General features: G+C 40.7%; 1 protein-coding gene across 5 annotated transcripts in view; it reads left to right on the forward strand.

Moving 5' to 3' along the window:
* Window positions 1-14,737, forward strand: part of LOC137244225 (lysosome membrane protein 2) — a 913,474-nt gene that overhangs the window by 819,430 nt on the left and 79,307 nt on the right. For 4 of the 5 annotated variants that reach the window (XM_067772915.1, XM_067772918.1, XM_067772917.1 and 1 more), the window contains one exon: window positions 1,017-1,275. The exons of the other annotated variant lie outside the window; for it this stretch is intronic. In XM_067772915.1, the coding sequence (XP_067629016.1) occupies window positions 1,017-1,273 (257 nt within the window). In that variant the 3' untranslated portion in view covers window positions 1,274-1,275. Of the gene's footprint in view, window positions 1-1,016; window positions 1,276-14,737 lie in introns of those variants that run through there. 5 annotated transcript variants of the gene reach the window in all.

Below are 14,737 nucleotides of genomic sequence, written 5' to 3' on the forward strand. Positions count from 1 at the left end.
CATCCTTCTAAAAAAAAGTACCTTCTCCCATCGAACTTCTTGCGTCAGGAACTTTCATCAACGATTGGAAAGTAGCCTACATAGTTCCAATCTTGGGATCTGGTAAGCAAAATGATGTTGGGAACTATAGACTCATATCGAAGCTCTCTACAGTTTCTAAACTCTTTGAGTGCATTGTAAAAGATACTTTGCAACCAAGTCAACTATTTGTCACAACCATCACGGGTTTGTATATTGGGGGTCCACTGTCTCGAATTTAGCGGTGTTTACAGACTACTGCAATACTGCCTTCTTGGCAGGAGTGCAGGTTGACTGTGTATTAGGGTGGAGTGATACCCTATGGATTTTTTTTTATTTTTTTTTTTGTAATGGCCTAACAATGAAAAGTTGTCTTTATAAGAGTTAACCAAAACCACCAAATATTATTTTCGTAGGATGGCGTTTTGAGGTGCCCCCAGCCCCAAGAAGTTGAGCAAAATAATCGCGATTCTACAAAGTTCATTATTTACATATTTATTTTATTTCTTTTTTAATACACATAACTTTAGTGGTGTTTTACAGTTTTTGTTGATAATAGTATGTTTCTAATCAAGTGTATAAGTAAAAGTTTTACTGGCACCTACTAGGCCATGAAAATTAGTAGGCTTTGAAATCAATGACAAAAAAAAAATAAAAATGTTGTACCTACCGTCTTTTTCAAAGTTTAGTTGCGTTGGGGCACCTCTAAACATACGATGAATTAAATAAAAATGTTCAACCCTATTTCTGGTATAGAAAGGCAACTTTCTGGAGGTCAGCCAAAAGCGATTTCGAAAAAAAAATAAATTCACTCCACCCTACTGTGTATTCCATTAACGCTTTGGAAAAAATGCTAAAAAATTATACGAAAATTTCCAACTTTTTATTTTGTTTTCCGAATTTTTTTGAGTAACTAACAATTTCGCTGATGTGCGTAAAAAGTTTATTTTCAATCACTCAAATAGACATTTTATCTAAATGTATTCATTCCTTTTCAGATAAAATGGATCGAATAAACGAAGGAACCATACTGCCGCTAATTTGGATCGAAATAACATCTGGTGACTTTACAGATGAAATAATCGACACTCTTTATATAAGTACGTTTGGTTTAAACGCTATTCAGAATGCTTTAAAATATGGCACATTATTTGCTTGCATTATTTCTTTTTCATTGATTATTGGAGGATTTTATAAAATCACACAAAAAAGAAGGCAGCGCAGTGTCTCAACACAGAGTAATATTGATACTTAAAATATACATGTATTTTAAGCTGTCCGTTAAAAAAAAAGTTTGCTTTGCCGAGCGGAATATGTTTCATTGTGGCCTTAAATAAGCTGTGCAAAGTTCCACTCGACCTGGATAACTCTGGGAATTGCCAGGTTGCATTTGAAATTTTTAGAACTATAAGCACTTAGAGTATAGTTGATAACATAACCGTAAATTTGATACTTATTTGTTACGTGAAATACCTCACAGAGTCTGAAATGTTACATTGGTTTTGATATTTGGAAAAAACACAAAACACCATTTTCATACTATTGAAAAAATCTCAAATTCCATACATTAAACTGGAAAAATGATTTTCACCCCATTAAGATCTTGCTACAAGAAGAATAATGGCAAATAATGTGATATACGAAAGGGTTAAAACATAGGTAACTGATACGAAACTGGACAAGTATTTGGCGCAGTGGCGTAGTGGTTTTCTTGCGCCCGGGGAAAAATATTTTTTTAGGAAACATTGCCCTCGTTGCTGAAGGACAACAACGGAGGGAGCTTCATTCCCCGCCGGGGTGAAAGGCTTAGTGGAGGAACTTAGTTTTGTCCGGCAGCTTCATGGCTCTGCGAATGCAGACTGGAATCAACAAAAGAAAACTATGCTGCGAAATAAACATTTATATCCATTGTCTCTTCAAATCAGGACTTGGCATTGACTTAATGTACGTACGGCCATTTTGTTCATGACGTTGACCTTGCACATAGCACAACAACTGGACAGCCACTTCGATGGCATAACATTACTACTATGGAACCCCAACAACTTTTGGGTGTGACGTTCGAACACAGTCTGTGCATCAATACGAATGCATCCGAAATTACCTACAATGCACAAAGATGCATCAAAATCCTCAAATCGCTGCAACGGAGAAAGTTGCAGGGCTACCAAATTTCCCACTTATAACTGCCACGGAATATCTTATTAAGACGTCTGAGCACAGGGACATCCCAAAAGACAACTGATTGATGTAGTTGCGCCTCCAAGGCAGATAAGACAACATCTGCATAAGCCCTATGACGATATTTGGTGTAGTATGATCCAGAGTAACACGAACGCAGAGTCTGTGATTTCCTTCAAATTCAGGCTCCCGCCTTTGCAGACATCGCCGAAGAAAAATGCCTACTTCCACAGGATATGCGCGTTACTCTGCCCCAACTTTGATTTCTATTTATGGCCCCAGCCTGGTGTATAGCACAAATCATCTATTGGTCTGTAATGTGTAACAAAAATCTGTAATAGCAAATTCTTTTTGGTAAAACCATATTGAAACTGCCCGATTCCTTGGACATCCGTTAGAGGATTTAATCTAAAGTTTCTTGAGTGTTCTAGCCTATTAACCCAGGCTAGGGATTTGTACAACAAAAGTAAAAACCATACATGGACGGACTGGAAAAAGACTATGCCGCCTAGTTCTGTCACTGATAAGCAGGAAAATTTATAAGTGCGCCGCTCTCTGCATGTCATCAAAACAAACTCGGGATGTTCCACTTACCGCCAAATTGGGGGAAAAGGTGTCGGAAGAATTCAACCTCCACATATTAGTATCCCCCAGTTGGACTAGGTGAATCGTCCATCTGCGAAGACCTGCAACATCTCTAATGATGGAAGTAAGCTGGATACTGGTACGAGCAAATTATGACCATACATGGTAAATCGTACAAATTTAAAAAAAATAAAGCAAACTATTAAACCGTACTAAAAAAATGCATACCAAATTTTCGGTCTATTTTATTTCTATTTTTTATCGGGTATTTGTAAAAATCAAATACGCTAAAAGTTTTGTTTGTATTCTTTGGTTTGGCATTTCTACAAAGTTTTTGAGTTTTTAAAATTTCTTAAAAATTAAAGGATAATGGTTTTACCTTCCTACATTTTTATCATGGGCTGAAGATATCATCTATAAGTAGACTCCAATACACATTTAATAATAATATGTTTATACATAATACATTAGTAAAACTAATATCTATGTGCAAATTTTGCTTGACTTTGAGGAAGCAAATATATCAATGATATTATCAAAATTTATCACTTCAAATTTTTCTTTTTCCACACTTAATAATTTATGTTTGTTTGTTTAATGGTTCAAGTGTTCAATTTATACTTATTATTTAAGAACTCATAAGCTTAACACCGGCTTATAATAATTGGCGCGTATTCATGGTCATATAAGTCGTGACTACTTTAAGTTGCTGCTAAAGCTAATCATAGTTGGCTTAGTTTCGACTTTTCTTGCTAAGTTCAAACTTAAAATTTAGTTTCGGCTGCTACATGAATTAAGTCGCAACTACTGCCAGATATTTTACGAGCTGGTGGAAAAGAGCTTTTTTAAAAGGAAATATGGAGGGTGGAGCCGTGTGTAGAAGTCCACAAAAGTGGGGATGGCCAGGGCGATTCTTTTGCGTACGGTTCAAGCAGCTCACTACTGCCGGTCGCTTGCGGCCAAGTATCCTCTGGGTAGCCGCTAAACATCCGTTTAGCGGTGAGCTAATGTGAGAAGGCGACAACCTGGCTAGACCACTCTGACATAATCGGTTTAAGGGCGAGCCGGGGGAGATCTCATCGGCAGCGTCTGTACACCTCTAGGTGCGGCTGCAAGCGGGCGTCTGTGTTGGAGCAAGCGGCTCGCTATATAAACGTGCAAGTAATATTTACACCCCCGCTGAGCGGGTTGTGCGCTGGGTTTGGGACCCGCCACGTAAAACCATACTCCAATGAAATATAAAAACAAGCCTCGGATAAATACACTCTCTATTGATGACGACCATGGCAAACGTTTGAAGGACAATGAATTGAGGGCATGCACCTGGAGACACTTTTTATGAACAATTAGAACGCACATACGAGCGCTGCCCCCGTCATGATATAAAAGTCGTGCTTGGCGACTTTAACGCCAGGGTGGGCAAAGAAGGTGTTTTTGGCCCTACAGTCGGAAAGTTCAGCCTACACAATGAAACTTCTCCTAACGGACTGAGGCTGATTGACTTTGCCGGTGCACTAAACATGGTCATATCCAGCACGAGGTTCATGCATAAAAAGATACATCCAGCTACATGGCTGTCTCTTGATCGAAATACTCGCAATCAGATCGATCATGTTGTGATAGACGGATGGCATGCCTCCAGTGTTTTAGATGTGCGCACGATCCGAGGACCTAAAATCGACTCGGACCATTATCTCGTTGCAGCCGAAATACGCACCCGTCTCAACGCGGCTAAAACCAAGGAACAAAAAACACAAGGAAAGCTAGACGTCGAAAACTTCAACCACAACAGACTGCCAATGATTTCGCAACTCGACTCTCACACCTGCTCTCTGAGAGCACAACTCATCCTGAAGGAATACAGGAGCAGTGGGAGCATATCTCCAAAGCACTTCGTACTGCCGCCGAGGAAAAAATTGGTTACCGGCGGCCACGAAAAAAACAACTGGTACGATGAAGAATGCCGCGTTGCAACCGAAAGAAAAGACGCTGCCAACAGGGCTACGTTAAAAGCGAGCGCGACAAGAGGAGTGTGTGAACGCTATCGTGAGTTGAAAAGGGAAGCGAGACGCCTTTTCAGGAAGAAAAAGCAGAAGCAGAAAGGCGTGAGTGCGAGGAGCTTGAGCTGCTAGTCACCAGGAATAACGCCCGAAAATTCTACCAAAAATACGGCGACAGACGGAAGGTTTTAAGACCGGGGCAAACTTCTGTAGGAATGAAAACGGCGACCTTGTAACTGATGTCCACAGAGTCCTTAGATTATGGAGGGAATACTTCTATGCTCTCCTAAATGGAGACAGCAATTCACCGCGCAGAGATGAAGAACCCGATCCCGCAATCGATGATGATGGAATATATGTCCCCCACCCGATTATGACGAAGTTAGAATAGCAAGCATGCAGCAGCTTCTTAGCAAAATATGGGCGGACGAGTGCATGCCCGACGGTTGGAATCTAAGCGTTCTTTGCCCAGTCCACAAGAAGGATACGGCAAAATGCACCAACTATCGTGGAATCAGCCTTCTTAATATCGCATATAAGGTCCTTTCAAGTGTATTGTGCGAAAGATTGAAGCCCACCGTGAACCGGCTGATTGGACCTTATCAGTGCGGCTTCAGATCTGGTAAATCTACCATCGACCAGATTTTCACAATGCGCCAAATCTTGGAAAAACCCCGTGAAAAGATAATCGACACACATCACCTCTTCGTCGATTTTAAATCCGCCTTTGACAGCACGAAAAGGAGCTGCTATATGCCGCTATGTCTGAATTTGGTTTCCCCGCAAAACTTATACGGCTGTGCAAAATGACGTTGAGCAACACCATCAGCTCAGTCAGAATTGGGAAGGACCCCTCCGACCCGTTCGAAACATAATGATGTTTCAGAGAGGGTGACCCCTATCGTGAGATTTCTTTAACTTGATGCTGGAGAAAATTATACCAGCTGCAGAACTTAACCGCACTGGAACAATATTCTATAAAAGCGTGCAATTACAGGCATATGGTGATGACATTGATATCATCGGCCTAAACACCACCGCTTTTAGTTCTGCTTACTCCAAACTGGAAAAAGAAGCTGTAAAGATGGGTTTTGCTGTCATCGAGCAAAGAGTCAACGCATACGCGCCTTGGCAACCATACTACTGTTGGCAGCCATAATTTCGAAATAGTAAAAGACTTCGCTTATTTGGAAACCAGGATCAACACTAGCAACAACATCAGCACTGAAATCCAGCGAAGAATCAATCTTGCCAATAAATGCTACTTTGGACTAGGTAGGCAATTGAAAAGTAAATTCGAACGAAGATCATACTCTACAAGTTACTTATCGTACCCGTCCTGCTATATGGGGCAGAAGCATGGACCATGACAACAGCAGATGAAGCGGCTTTGGGAGTGTTCGAGAGAAAAGTTCTTCGAAAAATTTGTGGACCTCTACGCGTTGCCGATGGCGAGTACCGAAGAAGATTTAATGATGAGCTGTACGAGCTATACGCAGTCATCCACATAGTCCAGCGAATTGAAACGCAGCGGCTGCGCTGGCTAGGCCATGCCATGCGAATGAAAGATGATGCTCCGGCCAAGAAAGTGTTTCTATCGGAACCCGCCTATGGAAGCAGAGGGTGGCCCCCAATCCGTTGGAAGGACCAGGTGAAAAAAGATTTAAACTCTCTTGGTGTGCCCAATTGGCGCCGGTTGGCGGAGCGAAGGAGCGACTGGCGCGCCTTGTTGGACGGTCATAACCGTTCAGACGGTTAAGCGCCAATTAAGTAAGTAAATTGAACACACCATTAAACAAACAAACATAAATATGTAAAACTGAGCAGAGTTTACAAAGCTCCTCATTCGCAACGAAAAAGAAACTTTACAAAAAACAAATCTACATACACACAAATATATATAGAGCCAGATTGTCTCAATTGTGTTGTTAGTGTATAAATGAGATAAACTGAATTAAGCAAGGAAACAAATACAAGCAGGATAGCCTAGTGGTTAAGGCAACTGCAGTTTTACCGTGTGATTCGCGGTTCGAATCTCGGTGAAACCTTTGATAACATTACGAAATTGTTTGATGATGAATTTGTGGTGGTTTTCGAAATGGTACCTGTAAATGTAGCTTAAGTGGTATAATGAAACACTGTGTAAACTTAATATAAGGAATGTATAATATATCATAACGAATGCAACTCTACTTTGTATTTACTTTGTTGAACACGGCCATGCATATGTATGTTTGAAAAGATAATAAAAAGAAAAGGAAATGGTGACACTTCTGGTTTAGCTATAAAACAAGAAAGACGTGTTTTTCAACTCGCTAAATGTTATCAACTGTAATCCGCTTAAAATTTACAGAGAAATACCGCAATTAAAGCTCAGGTGTGGGGTGATTACCCAAATCAACAATAAATAACATTATTTTCAAGGAACAACAGTGGAAACGACGATTAATATGACCACTTCCAAGGAAGACGTCACCAAGGCTCTACAAAATGCTGGGGAGCAGTTTCCACCAACGGCCACAGTGTAGCAATTGCGTAAACTGATCAAAACGTTGTAGGTGATAATATGGGTTCAATTCCTGGCACTGATCCTGCCATAGACGCTCCTTATTCAGTTAGCACTAACACTTGTAATACCCCCGGCGCTGCCGCCAAGAACACCGCCGCTAATACTCTTGATGTTACCACGGCCAATATTATTAGTAAGGCTAGTACTAATATTAACGCCACTGCCGCTACCGATGTCACCGCCAGTCACGACGTCACTGCCGCCATCGACGTCACTGAAGCTGCTGCCATCCTTAACACTGCCCTTTATCGCTACCACCGATGCCGGCGCCGCTGCCGCTACTAATACCACCGCCTTTTCTACCATCAATAATATCACTGCCGCTTGTATTGACATTACCAATACCAACGCCGTCAAGCAGACTGCTGCTATCAACGATTTTGAGTCGGAAGTAGAAGCTCTAAAAAGACGCCTCGAGATACTGTCAACTAAATTCAACGGTGATGACATAGCATATCCCGTTTGCCAATTTTTACGTGATCTTGAGGAGATCATGGAGGCCTCAGGAGCGGATCAACATTTCCGACTGCTTGCCGTTCGCCGGTCTCTGACGGGTACGACTCGTGTATTTTTAACAACCACGTCTGCCGTAAACTTCAAAGAGTTGAAAGAGGCTCTACTAAATAAATTTGACGTAGGAATTACGCGACAAGAAGTGTATAAAATGCTGTCGCAGCAGCGTTGGAAAAATAGAGGAGCCTCTTTACCATTATATACTCACCACGAAGGCAATAGGTAAGCGTGCAAACATCAGTGACACCGAATTAATCGACGGTATCGGGAGCTTCACACCGAATACAAACATCCTCATGACGGCAAGGAGTGTGGATGAGCTCAAAGCATTGCAATGCATTGGTGAATCGTCAGCACAAATATATTTATTTTGGGCCAACTTTTTGTTACAATTGTAATTATTTGGAGCTTTTCGGCTGAGAAAATAAAGATAAAACACAAGGTTTCTCTTTTCCTCCCACTCGTTTCCATGAAATTTTTTCATCTTCTTCAGGGAGACTGTATATTTATCATTAAATATGACATAAAACAAAACAAACATTAACACATTAGCTAGAATTACACAACTTACATCACTCTGTTGTTAACATAATACTTACATTCAATTTATAACATAGAAACTTTAACATCTAAACATAAATAAACAATATTTTACATTTAATTTACTGCCTCCATACATGCTTCCTGCTTCGTCCTGCTACTCTTTTACAAAGTAGGGCCGGACGGTAAAAAGGCTCTTTATGTACCCAGCGAGATGGAACATAACGTTATACAGCTGGTACATTGGAAATAAGTTCACTTATCGGCGGAAAAGACTCTCGAAAAGTTAAAATGGTATTACTGGTTCCCAAACATGCGACAAAAGGTAGAAAAGTTTGCTAGAAATTGCTTGAAGTGCATTATGTATGCGACACCACCACAGGCTAAAGAAGGGACTTTACATATAATCCCCAAAATCCCACTGCCGTTTGATACAACTCATGTGGATCATTTTGGACCCCTTCCGTCACTTAAGTCAAAGAGAAAGCATATCTTAGTTGTCATTGATGCCTTTCCTAAATATGTAAAACTCTACCCACAAGCCAATGGGCAAGTGGAAAAGTGAACAGGGTATTAAAAACCACGTTGGAAAGTCAACCGATCCTATCAACCATGATGACTGGGTTAAAAAGTTGCTCGAGGTCGAATACGCAATTAAAAACTCTGTACATAGCATCTGCTGGGATACCCCGAGTCGAATTCTATTTGGGGTCGAACAACGCGGGGTGGTTATTTACGAGTTCACTGAGTATTTCCAAGAGAGAACTTGCTCAGATGAGGAACGATACCTAGACCGCATACGCAAGAATGCATCCGATTTCATTGCTGCCCGTCAAGAGTACGATACCACGCGGGCTTCCATAAATAAGGCTCAGAGCAGAAAATATGACGTAGGAGACTTTGTGGTAGTTAGAAATGTTGACACAACTGCTGGAAATATCTTTGTACAAGGGGCCATACAAAATGCATAAGGTGTTAGGGAACGACAGGTACGTCGTACGCGACATATATAATTGCCAAATTACTCAAGTCCCATATGATGGGGTCATAGAGAGCCACCGAATGAAAATGTGGCGGCGACCCCCCGAGGTTTGCGTCGAGATTACAGAGAAGAACCCACTAGATATAGGTTAGACTTCTTTGTTGAGTTTGATCGAGGTCGATCATGTATCAGGTGGGCCGAGTTGTAAATGTAGCGTAAGTGGTATAATGAAACACTGTGTGAACTTAATATAAGGAATGTATAATCTATCATAACAAATGTAACTCTACTTTGTATTTACTTTGTTGAACACAGCCATGCATATGTATGTTTGAAAAGATAATAAAAAGAAAAGGAAATGGTGACACTTCTGGTTTAGCTATAAAACAAGAAAGACGTATTTTTCAACTCGCTAAATGTTATCAACTGTAATCCGCTTAAAATTTACAGAGAAATACCGGATTTAAGTACCATCGCAATATGCCAGTAAAAGTTTCTTTCCTTCTTTTCAGTTTCTCTTAGGACAACATAATTGTTGAATATTCAATTATTATAAGCCGGTGTTAAGCTCATGAATTCTTAAATAACAAGTATAAATTGAACACACCATTAAACAAACAAACATAAATATGTCAAACTGAGCCCGAGTTTACAAAGCTTCTCGCAACCAAAAAGAAACTTTACAAAAAAAAAAAAAAACAATCTACCTACACACAAATTAATATAGAGCCAGAATATCTCAATTGTGTTGTTAGTGTAGAAATGAGATAAACTGAATTAAGCAAGAAAACAAATACAAGCACTGCTACAACAACAACGACAACAACAAATACAAGCAGAATAGCCTATTGGTTAAGGCAACTGATAACATTACGAAATTGCCCGATGATGAATTCGTGGCGGTTTTCGAAATGGTATTATAAACATGTCAAAATCAGTTTTAATTTGCTAAATGAACGTTCGCAGCAAGCAATTGATACTGAGATAGTCAAAAGTATTTGAAGTGCCACTCGCAAGTTTGGAGAAGCTTCTCCATTCGAGATTATAAAAGTACGTAATTCTAACGGAGTTTTAGGTTCAATTTCTTTTCTGTTGCGAAGTACCTAATATTTTGCAGTCACATATTTCGATAAAAAGTTCTTTTCCATCAAAATCTGTATTGTAACGAATTTACTGCAATTCCTCTTATTTGCAACCTTCTGCTAACTCTCGAATCACTACACTGTTGAATAAATAACTCCACTATTCAATAATGCAAAATGGCCTTTATTAGATTACTTTCAAAATAACACTACTATTGCTCACCAGATAGCGTCTTAAATCAAACAGATTGTGGTGCCTCTACTGTTGCTGCCTGTTATACTCTCTGATTTCCTCGTTGCATATTTCTAGGCTTTTCTATTACCAAAACTTACTAGTTAGTTATCAGCTATAAAATTACTCAGCTGTAACTACAGATGCATGATTTTATACCTTCTCTCAAACCCCATGCGCTTGTATGTGTGAGAGACACTTGCACAACCATTGTATACTTTCGGGAGTATCTCAGATTTATGCATGTGGTCGTGCGTTGCTTCTCCGCTGCGTGTACGTAGACATAATGATTGAATTATTGACGTGCATACAAGTCACTGCTTAGCATCGGCTTAGAGATGATAGTATCCCTTAGTGCTCCTAATATTAGTTACACTGCCCTCCATCTAAGTCTGATCGTCCCGATCAGACAAATCTCTCGATCTAAACGCTGCCAGCATCTCCAAATTTACCACTCTTCTACTTCGTGGTTTCCCAATGGTTTGTATGAGGTAGATGGTATCAGTGATCTTCTTCACAACTTTGTACGGGCCTTCCCAACTGCACCGAATTTTGGATGGAACATCTTTCCGCCGGTTAGGGTGGTATGGCAGTACCAAATCTCCCTCCAAGAAACCTTCCGAGTTATAGTTCTTGTCGTACTTGTGTTTCATCCTACTACTCATTACCCTGGGCCGTTCCCTCACACTCTGTTCTATGGCCACTGAACTACTTCGCAGAGCTTGCGCTTGACGAATTAGCTTCGCATAATCAATATCGTTCACACGTTTCACAACAGTAGTGCGCGCTAGCTTGAAACCACCCTTGCATTCTTTCTGGAAAATGCTTTCAGTAGTTTTAATGCATCCATTAGGGTTTGTCAATGCCAGTGTTTTCCTCGCAGGTACCTTCGATTTTGCTTTATTTGGCCCAATCGTTCCATCAGCCTTTACCTTTGACTTTCGTGGTCTTTGTGGACTCTTCTCCACCAGTACTCGATTACTGTTGAGCCCTTTTTCCAAACTGAAGTTGGGTGTCACATCCTGGGTCTCATAACGTATCACCCTTCTGTGCATATCGATCTTGATGTCATGGTCAACCAAGAAGTCCACTCCCAATATGACTTCATCAACGATCTCCGCCACAACGAATTTGTGTAGAACTGTGACCTTTCCAATTAAGACTGCACATATCACCTCTCCCTGGACTTGGTTATACTCGCCAGTGACCGTACGCAACTTTGCTCCAGGTAACGGTTTTACTCTCCAGTTGACAAAGTCAGATCGGATTAAAGAATGAGATGCACCCGTATCTACAGTCAGTACACGTTCTTTGCCATCCACATTCCCTCTGACGGTAAGACTGCTTGATTTCTTTCCAATTTGCGACACAGATATCACAGGACATTCAACAGCTGGAATTAGCTCTCGATCTCTACATCTTACTCGCTCTTGCTCATCCCCTCCAGCTTTGTTATTAAGACCACCCATGCTGTTGAAACCACTAGGATCAAGATCGCAATGACGTGCAATGTGATCGGGCTTCCCGCATTTGAAGCATTTGTTACCTCTTTCATTCCGCTTTTGCGATCCTGTCAGCGCCTTCAATATTGCGTCTACCCACTCTGGCCTTTCTACTTCCACACGGCGTGCTTTGAAAACTGGCTTACACAGAAGCGACGCTGTTTCCTGAATAAGAGCATGTGATACCGTTTCTGCGAATGTTGGCTTTGGGTTTGCGTATGTAGCTCGCTTTGTTTCGACGTCCCGTATGCCATTTATAAAGCTCCGGATGTTTACCCTTTCAGTGTATTCCACGGGTGCGTCCGCATTTGTTAAATGTGCCAGCCTTTCAACATCCGACGCAAACTCTTGCAATGTTTCACCAGGCTTCTGGAAGCGGTTCAGTAACTAAATTTGGTATATCTATCTCCTATGCTCAATTCCGTTCGCCCTCTGGAATGGTTTGTAAAACCTCAGCTGCAGGCCCTTTCAATGCCATGAACAGTGCAGCAACTTTATCTTCAGCATTCCAGTTGTTCACTGCTGCGGTCTTCTCAAACTGTAGCTTAAAGGCCCGGAAAGGAACAGAACCGTCAAAGGATGCTGTTTTTAACTTCGTATTGCTTGCTGAAACAACTGGGCGATTTAGTTGCAACTCCTGTATATGACCTCGTAATGTTTCAATCTCGGCATCGATTTTGTTCTCAAGTTACAAAATGTTTGTGTCTTGCGCCTCCATCTTCGAAGAAATACGCCCTTCTTGTTCTTCCAGTTATGCAGAGATCTGCGCTGATATTTGTGCCGACATTTCGGATATTCGTGCCTCTTGTGCTTCAATCTTCGATCTTATACGGTTCTCCTGCGATTCCAGTTGAGATGCTATACGTGTCTGCTGTGATTCCATCTGTGATGACATATACGTTTTCTGTTCTTCCAGTTGAGTTTCCATGTTGGATGTGATCTGTGTCGACATTTCTGAAATACGCGTTTCTTGTGCTTCAATCTTGTACATTATGCGTGTCTCCTGCGATTCCAGTTGAGATGCAATTTGCGACGACATTGATGTTACTGTCGATGTTTGTGCAGATATTGCACCCAATATCATGTTCAAGTCTGTGCTCGTAACTGTTTGCGATGTTTCATTTTTATCCTCAATTTTTGTTGTGTCTTCGCCATCAAGAGGAAAGACATACTCTTCCACGTTAATTCCCTCTAATTCCATTGCCTTTCGTAGTCTTGCCTGAAGTTCGAGTTTATTGCCGGTTGTATTCAATCCACTGCTCTCCAACTCCTTCGTCAGTTGCTGGATCTTCAATTCACTCCACTTTGCCATGTCCAAGTTGTATTCGAAGTCTTCTGAATTTATTCAACAATTCCTCTTCTGACACCAATTGTAACGAATTTACTGAAATTCCTCTTATTAGCAACCTTCTGCTAACGTTCCAATCACCAAACTGTTGTATAAATAACTCCACTATTCAATAATGCAAAATGGCCTTCATTGGACTACTTTCAAAATAACACTACTATTGCTCGCCAGATAGCGTCTTAAATCAAACTGATTGTCGTGCCTCTACTGTTGCTGCCTTCTACACTCTCTGATTTACTCGTTGCATATTTCTTGGCTTTTCTATCAGCTATAAAATTACTCAGCTGTAACTACAGATGCATTATTTTATAGCTTCTCTCAAACCCCATGCGCTTGTATGTGTGAGCGACACTTGCACAACCATTGCATACTTTCGGGAGTATCACAGATTTATGCATGTGGATGTGCGTTGCTTCTCCGCGGAGTGTACGTACATATGTGTAGACATAATGATTGAATTATTGATGTGCATACAAGTCACTGCTTAGCATCGGCTTAGAGATGATAGTATCCCTTAGTGCTGCTAATATTCGTTACAGTATTATAGAACTCACCCAAGTTCTTACAATTTCTTTCTAAGTCGTTACTATCCTTGTTTAACAAATTTCCCACGTCTAAGAGAAATCAAAATCTAAAATTAAGGTAATTTAGTCATGTAAATCTTGTACGTATTTCTTGTTGGAGATGATCGAGAACACTTTTCATAACGCGAGAAATTTCACATTCTGCGGAAAGACTCTAGCCGATTCTCTGGGCATTTTGCGGTGCCTTCTAACACGTTTTACTATATCAATATCCCATTTTTCACAAAGAGACTTCGCTTTTTCTGTTGCTTCTTCACAGAGTGTCTCGAATTTCACATAGTTCTGTTGCCAAGGATTTAAGATCATGATACCCTTCTCTAAAATTCTAAAATTCATCCCCGCATCTTGTAAACTGAGCTGCTCACGATCAATCTCACTTAAGATATCATACCAGAAATGAACTAATGTTATGAAACTAAAATTTAGTATATTTTGCAACAGAACTGTAGCTTCGCTTCTGGTGTAACTTGAGGTGTAAGTGTCCCCTGCTAATTGTTCTAAGTATTCTACTACATCCTCTAGCCCATCGACGATAACACAAACCGCTTGTATTCTGGCGCTCCATCGTGTTTCACGTTTGACAGTTTTTGTTTAAGCACTT

Source organism: Eurosta solidaginis, chromosome 3 (assembly GCF_040869045.1).
Source record: "Eurosta solidaginis isolate ZX-2024a chromosome 3, ASM4086904v1, whole genome shotgun sequence".
In the NCBI taxonomy this organism is placed as follows: domain Eukaryota; kingdom Metazoa; phylum Arthropoda; class Insecta; order Diptera; family Tephritidae; genus Eurosta; species Eurosta solidaginis.